The 15,789-nt window shown below is 48.0% G+C and overlaps 1 protein-coding gene across 2 annotated transcripts in view; it reads right to left on the bottom strand.

Moving 5' to 3' along the window:
* Window positions 1-15,789, bottom strand: part of LOC135909094 (chromosome-associated kinesin KIF4-like) — a 98,879-nt gene that overhangs the window by 65,983 nt on the left and 17,107 nt on the right. The window contains exons 2-4 of one of the 2 annotated variants that reach the window (XM_070529837.1): window positions 3,651-3,894; window positions 1,135-1,325; window positions 671-760 (exon numbers count right to left, since the gene is read on the bottom strand). In XM_070529837.1, coding sequence (XP_070385938.1) covers window positions 671-760; window positions 1,135-1,325; window positions 3,651-3,882 — 513 coding nt within the window. In that variant the 5' untranslated portion in view covers window positions 3,883-3,894. Of the gene's footprint in view, window positions 1-670; window positions 761-1,134; window positions 1,326-1,419; window positions 1,514-3,650; window positions 3,895-15,789 lie in introns of those variants that run through there. The other variant, XM_070529838.1, reaches the window with a different exon arrangement.

Genomic DNA, 15,789 nt, shown 5'->3' with positions numbered 1-15,789 from the left:
AGCAACGGCACTCCACGGTGTCAGCACTAAGCGTTGGCAAATGTTCTCCCTCTGATGGACTGACCAATCTGTGCTGCTTAGTGTCAGTAAACCAACAAGAACTGGCATGTACAGCATAACACAGTCACAGTCCAAAGGAGAGACTGTGACTAACAAATGATAACCTGCATTTACATTAAGCACAAGAGCTCACAAGACATCCCCACAGAGGATAGCCAAATTACAAACCACACGGCAGTATGCAGATGACAGTTTGCACTAAGAAACGCTTCAGCTTTGTTTTCACACAGTAACCTTTTAACCTTCTGCTACAGTGGATCGGCTATGGCATTCTGCTGCTAAATTTAACAGCCACGAGATTGGAAGTGTAACCGTCTAAAGCCATGCCTAGCCATGAAAAAGCAAGTTAGTGGTGTTCTGCAGATCAAATTCAACCATGTGTATCTTCCCAACCTCAGCTATGCAAAATTGTGTAGGCATGTTTAAGCGTGCAGTCATTGGAATATGACCATCCCAACCAGGAATAAGAAATCCCACCTAGTGATCAAAAATTAACAAGGAGCCCTCTGCTGCAGTGCAGCCAAACAGCAATCACCATCACCCACGTCGGTTTTACTAGCTGATGCAATTCTGTAAAAAAGGAGTTGTGCACATGACAAAGCAACTTCACCTTTATGGCACCATTCTGGTCTTCTCGAATTTGCAGCGATTCTCGATCTTGATTTTTGGAGAACAGGTCAAACACGTCTTCTTTGTATATCTGCAAGAGAGGTTAGCAACTTAACACTGTAACCAAGGAGTCTGCATTCTCGAGCTAAATGCAAAATCCTACATCATTCGCACAAACTAAAGGCCCTATGCAGCATTGAAGAAATGCGCTTGCACCACAAATGTTCATGCAAGAGACTAACTTCAAAAGTCTATCAAACTGCAATCTGCAAGAAGCTGTACTCGGTGACAAGCTAAGCAGCCAGAATGAGCTCCGTACACAAAGTACACCACACTTCTCCCTTTGTGTCAGCAAATACGCCGCCTCATAAACTGCCTGCATGAGTCATAAATGCCAGTATAATTGCCACTCACTCCTCTGCATGTGACCACAGCAATAAAGCAGGTGCAAATCAATGTCCTCACCTCGAGGAAAGACACTCTCACAAGGAATATCTTCTCCGTGTTCACCGAGATGTGCTTAAAGATATCTTGGACTGCCCTCGGGATGATGCCAGCATCTTCGGAACTGGCACAATTTGACGAGCAGCATGTTCCCATTGTAAATGTTTTGCCAGATCCGGTCTGGCCGTATGCGAGGATGGTGACGTTGAAGCCTGCACCATAGAATTTGCATTTGAAATACAGTACAGACAACCCTCAAGGATGCACAACTAAGTGTTAAAAGAAAACAATAAGTGGCTTTCATACATCAGGGGGAGATGGTGAATTTTACCAGCTCTAATCTACAGTCTTGTTCATGGTTGGCAACATCATACTGTGACAAAGCTTGATGATGATGATAATGTATGTGGTGTTATGGAGCAAGGGCCAATGTGATAAAGCTTATAGGAAGCTTGGTTAATTAATGTGATTTGCATTCTTGGGAAACTTTACCCACTTTGCGGTATTAAGTAAGCAAGTAAGTATGCATGTGGTACAGCTGTATAGAACTTCTTTCATGTCATTCTTATATTTTAAAATAATACTTTAAGATTTCTATGGTGAGGGGAGGAATCGAACCTATGTCACATGGGTTCCTCAAGCACAACAGCCTGATGCTTTAGCACTGTGTCACGAATGCGTGTGGGCAGTGAGGAAACAATTCTCAATGTTCATGTGCACCATGCACCTCAGAGGCAATGTGCAAATTTCATGGCTGCGCCGCACTACATTGCAGCCAAATGTCATGGCCACTAAGCTATTGCAACCTGGTGTCGCCATTTTGTTTTGCAGATGCAGTATAGTAGGATTGATTGTGAAGCCTGCTTATGAACCTTTACTTGTCTCGCTTAATTCTGCACAATACCATGCACATTTCTTTACAACACTGAAGACTTTTCTAAATACATAAATGGCTTGGATAAGGGCTGCACAATTGATTAACTCTACCCTAAGGAAGACGAGTTGGGCTTGTCAAGCGCTTACTTGCAAAAAAGACACATTACAAACCCAACAAGTGCAGTACCATTTATTTCTCATGCAGCCCTCAATATGCATGACTTGAGTTCGTCAGCTGCTTTGTGCATGTCTTAAACACCAGGTGGAGCAAGGAGCATGTGGAAGAGCGAAGCTGTGAAGATACTTTTTTGTTTTGTTGCGTCACCCGCCACCTATTTCAAGATGGCCTGTTCTGTAGGACAAGTGAACGCTCCGAGTCATGTTGAAAAGAAAAGAAAGCGTAGCGATTCGGAGAGTTAGCTTCCTCTAGTGACAGCAATCTTGCGATACAAGGCGTTGCGTAAAACGAGAATAAGATGAAAACAGGAGCCAACATCTTGACAAGTGGAGTTGTCTTCTTTAAGGCCTTGCCTTGAAGACAAATCCGCTTGTCAAAATGTTAGCTCTTGCTTTCACCGTGTTCTTGTTTTGCTCATCGTTTTGAATTTCATCTCTCACATTCCCCCTGCTTTCCCTGAATACAAGGCGTTGTATGTTTAACCATGTAAATAAGAAAAGTGAAAACATTTTATGAAACCTAACTTTGTTGCTGTGTAAGAAAGTTCATAAGCTTCAACTTTCTTACACAAACATTTTGCTTGATATTGCTTTATATGACCAATAGAATTGTTTGCATGCAAAAAGAATTCTTCTCTTGCAAGTTGCTTTTCTTTTCTTTTAGAGTCCTTACACGGTTATCCTCTAATTAATCAACTAGTATATTCAGAATACATTTATTGAAGGCAAATAATCAGCTGACATCACATGAGAAAAATCAGGCAATGTCACCTGCCACCAATATCCTTGCGTCACTAAACTGTGAGGAAGGGAAGAAGGGAACCACAGATCAAGCACCTGTGTGCACGTTTATGAGGAGTAGGGGCAAAAGCCACCTACACACACAGCACTTCAAGAAACGAGGACAAATGATCGAGTGAATAGCCTAATTGCAGCTGGATTAATAATTACGTCAAAGTGAAATTGAAATTAATTTTGGGTTATTACACACTGAAACCATGATATGATTATGAGGCACACTGTAGTGGGGGGACTTCAGATTAATTTTACCCATGTCAGGTTCTTTAACATAAACCCAATGCACTGTACACACGTGTTTTTGCATTTTGCTCATGCCGAAATGTGGTTGCCATAGCAGAGATTTGATCCCACAACCTTGTGCTTAGCTGAGCAATGCCATAGCCACTGAGCCACCACAACGGGTAATTCCATCAGAGTTAATTACATGTCTGACTTCAGTAGACTGAAGAAAGGTGTCGTTTACACGACACTAAAGGCAACTGCCTGTTCATATATAACATTGCCATTTGTGTGTTAATTTTTTTGTTTATCTACTAGAATTACAGGTTTTTATTTTCAGCTCACGAATGTGAATCAAGGAAACCAATTAATCAATTAATTTATTAAGAATGTCTCATTAATAAGGTCAACATTTTCAAATTGTTGCTAGTGTATAATAAATTAACTGACAGTAGTTCACTCACCTTCAAATACTTTAGGCAGCAGCTTCGACACACATGCGTCATATATTTGCACTTGGCTTGACTCCACTCCAAAAACGTAATCGTAAGAGAACGTCTTGTCTCCACTAAGTAGAATACTTTGATTGCTCGGACATGTCCGAGCACAGGCTTGGCAGCCTTCTATCAGTTCTTTGGACAGAAGCGGTCGGCACCTCACAGCAACCCGCACTGGAATCAAATTTTCGCTCTCCATGGTGCAAGAGATCTGTGGATAATGGGGATGAGATTATTATTAATACTATTCCTTTTATTACACCCTATTACACTCTTTTATTACAGCCCCCCCCCCCCTTTATTACACCCTTATTCATTCTATTACACCCTACATTGGAGAGGGAAGGGGGGCAAAAAGCACTTTCAGACTTCATGAAATGCACATTAAATGTAATGGCTCAAGGAAAATAGAGAATAAGAGCACGAATTGGAAGGCACACAAAATGTTGAAGGTGGTCATTGCGCTGCAGAAAAATGATGAGGTATAGAAAATGAATGAAAGCTATAGCAGATATAAAAATAAACATATAAAACAACCGAAACTGCCAGAAGCTTTGTGGAATACAATAGAACCCATTAAAATGTTTCCTTGAGGAATATGAGGTTCGTAATGGCGATCAATGTGAGGTAATATGAAGGAAGTGATAGGAAGGTGCAGCACGCCAGATAAAAAAAAAGGTTGCAGCATCGGGATTATCCCAGGTGGGCGATTTTTTGAGCCACAAAGGCAGTTTTAATACACTACCACGCCGGCGGCCTGGCTAACCCTAACTAGCTGGGTCTACGACGCCACTGTTCCCACCACTTCGGCGGGAATGCCGCCTGACTCGGGTGCGGGCGGGCCCCCGCTTCGCCACGAGACGCGAGGATGGACGTCGTAGAAGTGGAAGGGGAGCCAATTTCCCCGGAAGAATATGACGACCAGGGCTGGATTGCTGCTCACGAACGCCGCAGTAACGCCAAGAGACGCCCAGACCTCGATGAACGATCGAAGAACATCGGAGACTCGCCGGTTTCAACGGCGTGGAAAACCAAGAACGCACGAATTCTACAGCGACCAATGGCCCCGAGGCAACCGCAGCTACCGGAGGAAGACTACAAGGTCGTGATCCGCCCGAGAGGTGGGCTCGACAAGGCGCAGCAACGCATTGCGTACATAAAGGATGGCGTTCTGCTGGCAGCCGCATTGACACCAGAAAATGCCGGAGAAGATACGCTACGCATCAATCCAAGACAAAACACCATGATCATGAGCACACCGAAACTGGAGAATGCGAAACGCTACAGCCAGATACGGGAAATCCAACTTGGATCGAACACCTACAGTACGGCCGCTTACATTACTGCGCCGGAGAACACCTCCAAGGGAGTCATGCACGGTGTACCAGAATACGACACGTCTGAAGACGTTGAAAAAAGCCTGGTGAACTGCAGAAACCCGACTATACTACACGCAAGACGCATGGGACGCACCGATTCGGTTGTGATAGTGTTTGAAGGTACGTACGTACCACACTACGTGTACTACCGCGGAGCTGAATACCGATGCCTACTATATCGCAAGCAGTACGAGACATGTACCACATGTGGCCGCCCCGCGGCCACCGAGCGGATGTTTGCCCGACACCGAACAGCAAGAAATGTCGCGGGTGCGGAACTCTCAATCCACCCGAAGATCATCAGTGTGAGCCAAGATGCTTCATGTGTGGGAAGGGACACCTCACAGGAGACAAAAAGTGCCGTGAACGGTTCAAGACCCCATATCTTCTCAGAAAGAGGCAGTGGAAACAACAACAACAACGGAATGAACATCCACCGCAGAAAGCTATGGCGGACAATCGCCCAAGTCGGTCCAGGGAGCGGTCGGGCAGCACCGAATCGCACTAGGGATCGACATGGACCAACAGCCACGGCAGCAGACACCGCGACAGGAGCCGCTCTAGTTCCTTACCAAGACTCCCCGGTGGAGGCGGTGGCGGCCAGTCCAGCTCCAAGTCCCGGTCCAGGTCCCGGCCCAGGTCTGAATCGAGATCGAGGGGATCCCCACTACACGGAACCCCGGAGGGCTCTGGCGGGTCCGACGGCAACAAAACGCAGGTGAGCTGGGCAGACACGGTCTCCGGCGCTGCTTCTCCGTCTAATATAACACCTAATATAGAAGGGTCCGCCCTGGAGCAGGAAATGATCCAAATTAGAAAATTGCTAGCGCAAATTACTCGTGAAAATGCTAAGCAGAGGGAGGAAATTCAACAATTAAAGCAAGAAAACGCTAGGCTTCAGCAGAATAGGACACACGAGCCAAGTCATACGCCTACCGCCAGTACGGCACAGACGCCTAGCCGCGAGTCAACGCCCGCTCTCGCGCAAATGACAGGGACGCCGCCCCACAAAAGAAAAGCCGAAGACGCGTCAGACGCGCACAGCAGCGTCTCAACGCACTTAGAAAAGCAAGTAGAGGGAATGTTTGTGGAGTTAACTAAGACGCTACAACAACAATTCGCCGGGTTACAGGCACAGTTCGTGGAAATTATACAAAGAATAGAAGGCATTGACACCCGATTAACAGTCGTTGAAAACGCGCAAAAGGACTTGAGGCCTGCGGGAGTGGGACCGGTAAAAGCGACCACCAAACCATATCATCGACCCGTAGTGACAGAAACCAGTAGAGTCACCGGGGAGAATCAAACAATTAAACGTGGCTCCGCGTAATAAATACATAATATGACAATGGAACTGTCGCGGGTATCGCCGGAAACGGGGACACCTACAGCAGTTCCTAAGTAGCAAGGAGGCCCCAGACGTCATCGCCCTGCAAGAAACAGGGGGACTGGCTAAATTATCCGGTTACAAAGCATATGGTGCTTCTGACGAGAAGGCGTCTGTTACAACTCTCGTACATAGAAACCTTACGGTCATAGAACACACCACTGGCGTGAACGGTGTAGACCACGCAGTGGCGTAGCTAGGTCGTCTGGCACCCGGGGCCCATATAGGTCTTCTGTCACCCCCCCCCCCCCGGGTGTAGCCGGCAGACAGGGGTGTCTTCAGACGTGTATGACACCCCCCCCCCCCCCCCCACTGGCCCCTTGCACCCGGGGCCCACGGCCCCCCGGCCCCCCCTGTTGCTACGCTACTGAGACCACGTCCTGATTGAAATCATTCCCACGCGCAAGGGAGAAGGAAGCCTTTTCATCTTAAATGTATACAGTAGCCCTCGACACAAGATGAGATTCGGCCCGCTTTTTCGTAAATCCTTAAATTTAGCAGAAAGAAATGCAATGGTAATTGTAGGGGACTTTAATGCACCCCACGCGGCTTGCATGGGGATACCGTTTGGAGAACGTCAAGGGTCGTAATCTATGGCTAGACGCTCAGCAGGAGGGTCTCACTCTCGTAACGGATCCACAGGCGCCCACTAGAATGGGTAACAGTGTCAGCAATGACACCACACCAGACCTAACTTTTACAAAGGACACACCTGATGCAAAATGGATAAACACACAAGAAAATCTGGGTAGTGATCACTTCATTGTAGCAACAACTGTACACGCAGGCCCATCACGAAAGAAAGGCAGGAATGAATGAATGAATAGAATTTATTGATAGGAAAGACAGAGAGGTCGACCTGAGCTAGTGCGCTCTAGTCTGCTACTCTGTACTGGGGAAGAGGGAAGGGGAGTGAAAGTATTGGGATGGATGATGATGATAAGAGAAGTGGTGAGTGCTTATGTACATGAGACAGTTGCCTCGCTAGAGCCGCTCGTCGAGCTTGGTGTCCTGCAGGAACTTCAACAATACTTTTGTGGCACGCATTGAAATTGCAGTGTCAGGCCATGGGCCGAGAATAGCTTCCTCCGACAGTAGTTGTCTGCCAACGCTGGCTAGGAAACTGTCTAACGTCCTTCGCTCCAGCATATATGCTGGGCAGTCGCACAGTACGTGTTGCAGTGTTTCGGGCATCTGGCTGTGTACACAATCAGGGCTGTTCGATTGGCCGATGAGGTGTGCGTAGCGACGGGTGAAAGCAACGCCGAGCCGAATCCTGTGTAGCAATGATGTTTTGCTCCGTGTAAGCTTCGGGGGCAAACAGAATTTACCGTCTGGGTCAATCACAATTGTCGAATGGGACTTCTTCCGTAAAATCCGGGAGGAGGAAGCTGATGAGGTCATACAAGACATCGATATTTGGACTAAAAAACTTCATCAAAGTGTGATACGAGCCACTAAGACTATTCCGGAAAAAGCAGGGATAGAGGAGGCGGACAGCAAACTCCTACATATGTGGGAGGCAAAAAGCAGCATGCAGAAACGCTGGAAGCAGCAAAAACTTAATAGAAACCTGAGAACGAAAATCGCCATGCTCAATAAGGAAATAGAGGACTATGCGAATAGATTAAGCCGTCAAAATTGGGAGGCCGCGTGCAACGCCATGGAGAGACAGATAGGGCTACCTAAAACCTGGAATCTTCTGCGTTATCTTTTAGACCCGGAAAACAGCAAGTCCACACAACGACACTGCCTGTACAAAATTATTCACAGATACAAAGGCACGGAAGAAGAACTTTTACAGGAACTACAAAGGCTATACGTAGGAAATACAACCAAAGAACAACAACATCCGTATACTGGTAAGGAGAACCCGTATCTTGACAGCCCCATAACCGAGGCTGAAGTTCGAGCGGAACTCATGAGGCTCAACACGAAATCCACGCCAGGCCCGGATGGAATCACCAACAAGATCCTGAGAAATCTCGATGATGAATCTATCTCGGCCCTCACCAAGTATATTAACACCTGCTGGGAACAGGGTAATATTCCACGTCAATGGAAAACCGCTCGGGTTATAATGATTCCAAAGCCGGGAAAGAAACTTCACCTTGGGAATCTCAGGCCTATATCGTTAACGTCGTGTGCTGGCAAGCTCATGGAGCACGTCATCCTCACACGTCTAACTAATTACACGGAAGATAACGGCCTTTTCCCGCACACCATGATTGGGTTTAGACCAAAACTGTCTACACAAGACATTATGTTGCAAATAAAACACCAAATAATAGACGCGGGACCTCAAACACTAGATACAAAAGCTATCCTTGGTCTTGATCTTACGAAGGCCTTTGATAATATCACCCACAGGGCTATTTTAGAAAACTTACAAGGCCTAGGAGTGGGCCAGCGAACCCACGCGTATGTTAAAGACTTTCTCTCCGACCGTGTTGCGCAAATCACAATCGGTGAAGTGAAATCTAAAGAGATAAAACTCGGAAGCCGGGGCACACCACAAGGATCAGTCTTATCTCCCTTTCTTTTCAATGTAGCTATGATTGGCCTGCCAGCAGAACTAGAAAATATAGAAGGATTACATCATAGCCTGTACGCCGATGATATAACCCTTTGGGTAACAGGTGGAAGTGATGGGCAGATTGAGGAAGTCCTCCAAACAGCCATACATACGGTTGAGAAATATGTCATGGATAAAGGATTGAGATGCTCGCCGCAAAAATCAGAATTACTTCTATATCGACCGACACGCAGGGGCCGTAAGAGTTCTACGGGTAAACCAAACATCACGCTTTTTGTAAATGGCACCCAAATACCTATTGTCGACAGCATTAGAGTCCTCGGACTCCACGTATCAGCGAACGGTCACAACGGGGAAACAATCAGAATACTAGAAAACAGCGCACAACAAACACTGAGATTAATTAAGAGAATAGCTAATCGCCATTATGGGATGAAAGAGAACAATCTGGTACGTCTAGTCCAGGCGTTTGTCATCAGCCGCATAGTATATGTAACCCCTTACCTAAATCTCCAAGTAGCAGAAAAGACAAAAATCGACGGCATCATTAGACGATCATTCAAACAAGCCATAGGTTTGCCGATAAACACATCAAATGACAGGCTCCTAGCCTTAGGTGTCCACAACACGCTCGAAGAACTCATAGAAGCCCATACGATAGCGCAATATGAAAGACTCTCACAAACACCTACTGGCAGACACATACTTAACAAGCTTAAAGTAACATACGCATCACAGTATGGCACTAAAGTAGACATTCCCCACGACATAAGAAAGCAGCTTATTATCCAACCGCTACCCAAAAACATGCATCCTGAACACCACAGGGAAAGGCGGGAGGAAAGGGCAAGAGCTATACAGAGGAGATTCCAACGCTCTCAGGACGTGGTGTACGTCGACGCGGCAGAGTACACGACTAATCAGAATATGTCTATCGTTGCAGTGAACTCGCAAGGTGAGCGTAAGGTCAGCGGATCTATTAAAACTAACAGAGCCGAGGTGGCTGAGGAATCGGCCATTGCTCTCGCAATGGCTTCCACACTGGCCACGATAATAGTCAGTGATTCTAAAACCGCCATTTTAAATTACGCAAAGGGACGCATCTCGCCGGAATCACAACGTATCCTGGCAAACTTTCGCGGTGAGCGGGTGGTCCATATCATCTGGGCGCCTGCGCACTCCTCTCTCCCCGGCAATGAGGCGGCCGACACCGTGGCTCGAGGACTCACAAACCGAGCCACCGGGGCGCCGCGGTTGGGGCTGACAGGGGACCGGATGGTTGGCTACAGGGAGATAACTAATCATTACAGATTGGGGAGGGTGCGTTTTCCTCCCGCACACCCATCACTTAATAAGCAGCAGGCGGTGGCATGGCGCCTCCTTCAAACAAATACATATCCGAACCCGGTGTCTTATAATCATTATTACCCAGACCAATATTCGGCCAATTGTAAACTTTGTCAAGAAAGGGCGGACCTAGATCACATTATCTGGGCCTGCCCTCGGGCGCCACGACAGGGCCGAAAAATTCAGGACCGGAAGCAGTGGGAGACTGTGTTGTCCAGCTCGGCCCCCGAAGACCAACTTTTGGCTGTCCAGCAGGCCGAGGATGCCGCTAGAGCTCAAGGGCTTCTGGCCGCCATCTAGGCGGGGTTGGCCCCCCCACCAATCTGCCGGCTATATAAATAAAAGTTATTTCTCTCTCTCTCTCTGCAGCAGAAGAATGGCCAGTTGAGACATAACCATAGGCTTCTGCAAAAAGAAGGCGGGGGGGGGGGGGGGGGGGGCAAATAAACTACTTGTGAAGTTTGTGAAATCGGCTATCCTGCAAAGCTTCTTTTTTTTTTAACCAAAAAACTAGCTACCTGATTACCTTACAGCCACAGGTGGAGTGCACCTGATAGAAAGCCCCGAGAGTGTTGCTTCAGTCAACTTCAATGCACCTTATTGTTTTGTTGTTTTTTGCACTCATCAATATCGCGACATCTTTAGTGTTTGGATTCGTGGCAACTTAGCCCTCTCAGTGGCTGCAGCAGTTTGCGTGGGGATTAGGCAGGTTCATTTGACCAAAGTCACAGCGTCGAGACAGGGGGGGTGTATGTAATGGGCCTTGACCCTCCCCCTAGTGGGTAACCTTAATTGTGCACACCTATGGACGTTGCCTTTGGTTGCGCATACTAAATACTGCTCACAGGGACGAAACTGTTGTGTCACGAATGTTTTCACCAGTTTTCGTTTTGATATGGCCACTACATAACACCTCTAAGCCAAACCTCTGCAACATCATGTCACACCTTGTTACATTACATTGATGTATACTATAATCCATCGCATGTAATAAAACTTTCTTTCCCCACTCTCCGACTGCATCTGGTTGCTTTGGAATCGCCTGACCTTGTTGTTAAGGCCTTCTCACCAGGAAGGCCAAACACACAGCAAAAGAGGTGATAAAGGGACATCCTGCCATTAGTTCTCTACATTTGTTCATTGCTCTGAGTAGCCATCATGAAGCGAAAATTCAGCTCTGGTCTTCCATCATATGTTGCTACTGTTTTTAAAAATTTTCACTGATGCTGTTAAAGGGAATTTCACAGCCTTTTTTGTGCAGCGGTGTGCTCGGTATTAACCGTTAAAGAACAGCCGGAGTCCCGAATTTTTGTTTTGAAACGTAATTATAGACGATTACAAAATAAAAGTTGCCTTGTATCCTTCATACCTCTTTCGAATAGACATATACCCCCTTTGAATAAACAACTTATTTGTGCATCTTTTTGGGCAGTAATTCGCAATTAGTTTTTCACATCATGTCTCATTCGCTACGCGAAGGTCAGCTAAGAGTTTATGCAGCTAAAAAAGTTAAAGCTGATCTGCGTGGGAGCCGTCAGCAGCCAGCGAACAGACCCACAATCCTTCTGAATGGTACGAGAACTTCTGTTAATAGCTTGGCTGTCTTTGGTGTATCAATTGCTCAGACTGGCACACATCGGCGAGGTACCTTTTTCACCTTGTCTATCCTCCATTCACGGGGGCTCTGTCTTGAGGCGGAAGCTCTCTTGCAGAAGGTGTGCAAATGCCCTGACTAGCAGCTGTGATAGATGCTAAAGCCATGCAGCACACTGCTTCACAGCATTACTTCCAACTCACGTACTTGTCTGTCTCATTCTCCAATGTTCCTTTACTTCACACTACCATTCTCCACAGTAACATGACATACCAAGCAGTTCAATCTGCTACCCTTCTCTATGTTAAACATTTTAAGGTGTATCTGCACTTGGTTCCATATGTATACATGGCAACAGGAATGGAAAAAAAAAGATTAATATAGCTGTCGCTCTTCAATAGGCATGTTTTGTGCGGTAACTGGGTCACATTCTTTCGGTTTGGTCCGAAAGTCAAATGTGAAAAAAAGAATACATTTCACTGGGAGCGGAAATTACTTTGATTTATTTTTAATTATTAACTGTAGGAATTTTCTAATGGTACAGTTGCCTGGGCCATCAGAAACAATGTCTCGGAAGACGTTACATATGTTGAAGCCATTTAGCCGGCAGGCACTAGCTCGAAATAAATCTTGCTGGCAGTTATTCCGCATTGGTTGGCTTCGTGGCCATCTCATTAATGCCAACGTATCTGTGGGGTGAATTTGTTTCCAGAATATTTCACCGTAGCCGATAGGCGCTCTTTATACATTGATACCGGCTGAATAGCACTCTGCAACAGCCGCAAACGGCTGGGTTAACGAACAGAGCCCAGTCTCGCGCAAAATAAAGACAAGTGGCCGGGACGACAACTCGCAGTATCCGACATGCTACCCGTGAACGACAGGCGGCAGTGCCCTTCAAGATTGATGGAAGAGCGTTAAAGATCTTCCCACTAAAATAAACGGGGCGAGCAGAACGGCACCCCTCGCCTGCCTCGAGCAATGGGAGATTTAATTTATAAGCACTGTTAGCCGGTATTCTCTGGGGGGCAACTTATGGCACATTTTGCCGGCAAATAGACTGCGAGGACAGAGCCTAAAGCACTAGTAATAGATTTTGCTGGTGTTAACCTGAAAGCCGGCCTCTGGCAGAAACGGACACGACGAACTAGAGTGGAGCAACGAAGTGACAAAACACTTTCCTCCGGGCACTTATGAACAGCTAGACGACGTAGCAATGAAAGTGCATGACTAGTTCGCAGGCGTAGCGCTAATACAGACGACTCGTACCGTACAGGCCAAGCGCTCGTAGAGTTCTTGTCTCCGTCCCTTAGCGAGCCGCACACGAACAACCTTTCAACTTGCACACCTCTTCTTCATTTGCGGCCGGAGGAGGACCTACCGTCGACGTTCAGTCACCGAGTGTGGAAAGTGTGCTATGCCAGTGAACTGAACTGAACCTACTAGGGTGGAGAACGCGATTTTCAAAACTTGCACGCTTGGGAGGTTTGGGATTCTCCTTTTTGAACAACGAGTCTCGAGCGTTGTTCAAAAAGGAGAATCCCAAGTCTCAAGCGTGAAAGACGACGAAGTGTGGCGACGGGTCGGATGGGCTCCACATCTGCTCCGCACAGAAGCTACATTTTCGGCGAAATCACCTCCGCATCCAGATTCTACGTAATCATCGTGTGCCTGAAGTCAGCCAGAGCACGTCAACACAAAATTTGAGGGCGTAAGTGCTATATTTTGCATTTTACGGCCACATCAAGTTTCGAAGCGGGGCCGCCCCGCTAAACCTACTTCGCTAGTGGCGAGGCCTAGCAAAGGCTTCGGCTGCCGCACCGCTGCAGATGGCGAACGCGCTGCTCAATGCCGACGCCGACAAAGCCCACCAATCGTCTACCGGGGCCCCGGAGGACGAGTACATGGAAATTCGCGAATCCCAAGGACTCCTTCGGGCTGCTGAGGAGAACGAAGAAGACAATGAGTCGTGGATCAATGTTACCAGTCGTGCCCGTCGCCGTCGGCTGCAGACACGCTCGACCACGCCCCAACTTTGCCGAACGCCACCGAAGCCCGTTCTCCGCCACAGCCGACCGGCGATGCGCAAGCCCCGACAACCCCCCCTTCCTGCCGATGATTACAAGTTGGCGGTTCGTCCACGGAACGGCCTGCAGCTCAACAAGGTGAGCCCAGGGAAGTTAGTGGACGCCATCACAAATGAGGCAAAGCTACAAATCGGCTCCACCGGATTCAAAATACGCATCGACGAAGACCAAAACATCCTTGTTCTGAGCACTGCCTGAGAAGCTACGGCCTCGGCACTAAGCAAGATGCAAAAAATTACAATTGATGCAACAACATATGATATTGCATCATACGGAATTTCCCCCGATAACTCTTGCAAAGGGGTAATATACAACATCGATCACGACACCACGCCCGAAATGTTACTTAAACGCATTGAATCTCCCGGATACTTAATAATAATATATGGGGTTTTACGTGCCAAAACCACTTTCTGATTATGAGGCACGCCGTAGTGGGGGACTCCGGAAATTTTGACCTCCTGGGGTTCTTTAACGTGCACCTAAATCTAAGTACACGGGTGTTTTCGCATTTCGCCCCCATCGAAATGCGGCCGCCGTGGCCAGGATTCGATCCCGCGACCTCGTGCTCAGTAGCTAACACCATAGCCACTGAGCAACCACGGCGGGTATCTCCCGGATACGAGGCGCTAACATGTAGAAGACTGGGAAACACAACCACTATGGTGATCACATTCTTGGGAAAAACAGTACCATATTACATCGAATTTTCCGGCCTTCTTCTGCGGTGCTACCTCTACAAGAGAACCGTGCCACATTGCCGAACCTGCAACGAGACAGGCCACAGAGAGAACGTCTGCCCGCGGCCCCCCACCACACCCAAGTGCAGAGAGTGCGGCACTTCGCTAGCAACGGAGCAGCACGAGTGCCACCCTCGGTGCTCTCTGTGCGGCGGGAATCACCCGACAGCAGCGAAAGCCTGCCCCAACAGGTTCCTGCCGCCCGTCAACCGCAGACCCTGAGAGCAGGCTCCTCGTCTCCGAGGCCGCGTGGCGAGCACTCAGCATCACGCAAGTCGCGGTCCCCGAAGCGACGCGGAGCTGTCCAGGGGAGGAGCAGTTCCAGGCCGCGTTCTGGTTCCAGGCGTAGGACCTCATCGCGACGACGGACGCCATCCCATGGCAGGACCTCGAGCCGTGGTCGTTCCGCAAGCGGCAGGAGGGGAAGCAAGGGAGCAGCGCAGGTCACGCAGCAGGTGAGCTGGGCACAGGTTGTTTCTCCCAAAGCTCATCCCCCCCCCCCCCCTGTTGACACAGAGCTGGCACAGACACATGCCCAGATTAGGCGTCTCACTGAAGAAAACGCAAAACTCAAATCAGAAATCACTAGCGTACACGCAGAATTCGTAGCACTTAAAGATGAATTGCTTGGAAGAAATAGCACTACCCCTACACAAAACACTTCTACCCCACCCCCGGAGAAGCGGAAACGGGAAGAACAGCCAGCTCACACAGTCACTTCAAAGCCGACACTGCAACGAGCAACCGCGCAGCCCACTGCACCGCAGGGAGTCATACCCGTCCAATATGCCACTCTCCAGAAGGTAGAAGAGGTAGTAGCAAAAGCTATTCAGAGCCTTCAGACATCCCTACAAGCTACCATGCAGCAACAACTCACAGCTATACAACAGTTAGCGGCACAACAACAACAATACGCAACTCAACAACAACACTCTAACACTCAGTTGGCGGAACGCATCATGAGGCTAGAGGAACGCATACTAGCACTGGAAGCTCGTCAGAGCCGGCGCCCCAAGAAAACAGCTCATCAGGCCCT

This window comes from Dermacentor albipictus, unplaced genomic scaffold (genome assembly GCF_038994185.2).
Source record: "Dermacentor albipictus isolate Rhodes 1998 colony unplaced genomic scaffold, USDA_Dalb.pri_finalv2 scaffold_33, whole genome shotgun sequence".
NCBI classification, from domain to species: domain Eukaryota; kingdom Metazoa; phylum Arthropoda; class Arachnida; order Ixodida; family Ixodidae; genus Dermacentor; species Dermacentor albipictus.
This window is presented reverse-complemented; position numbering and strand designations above follow the sequence as displayed.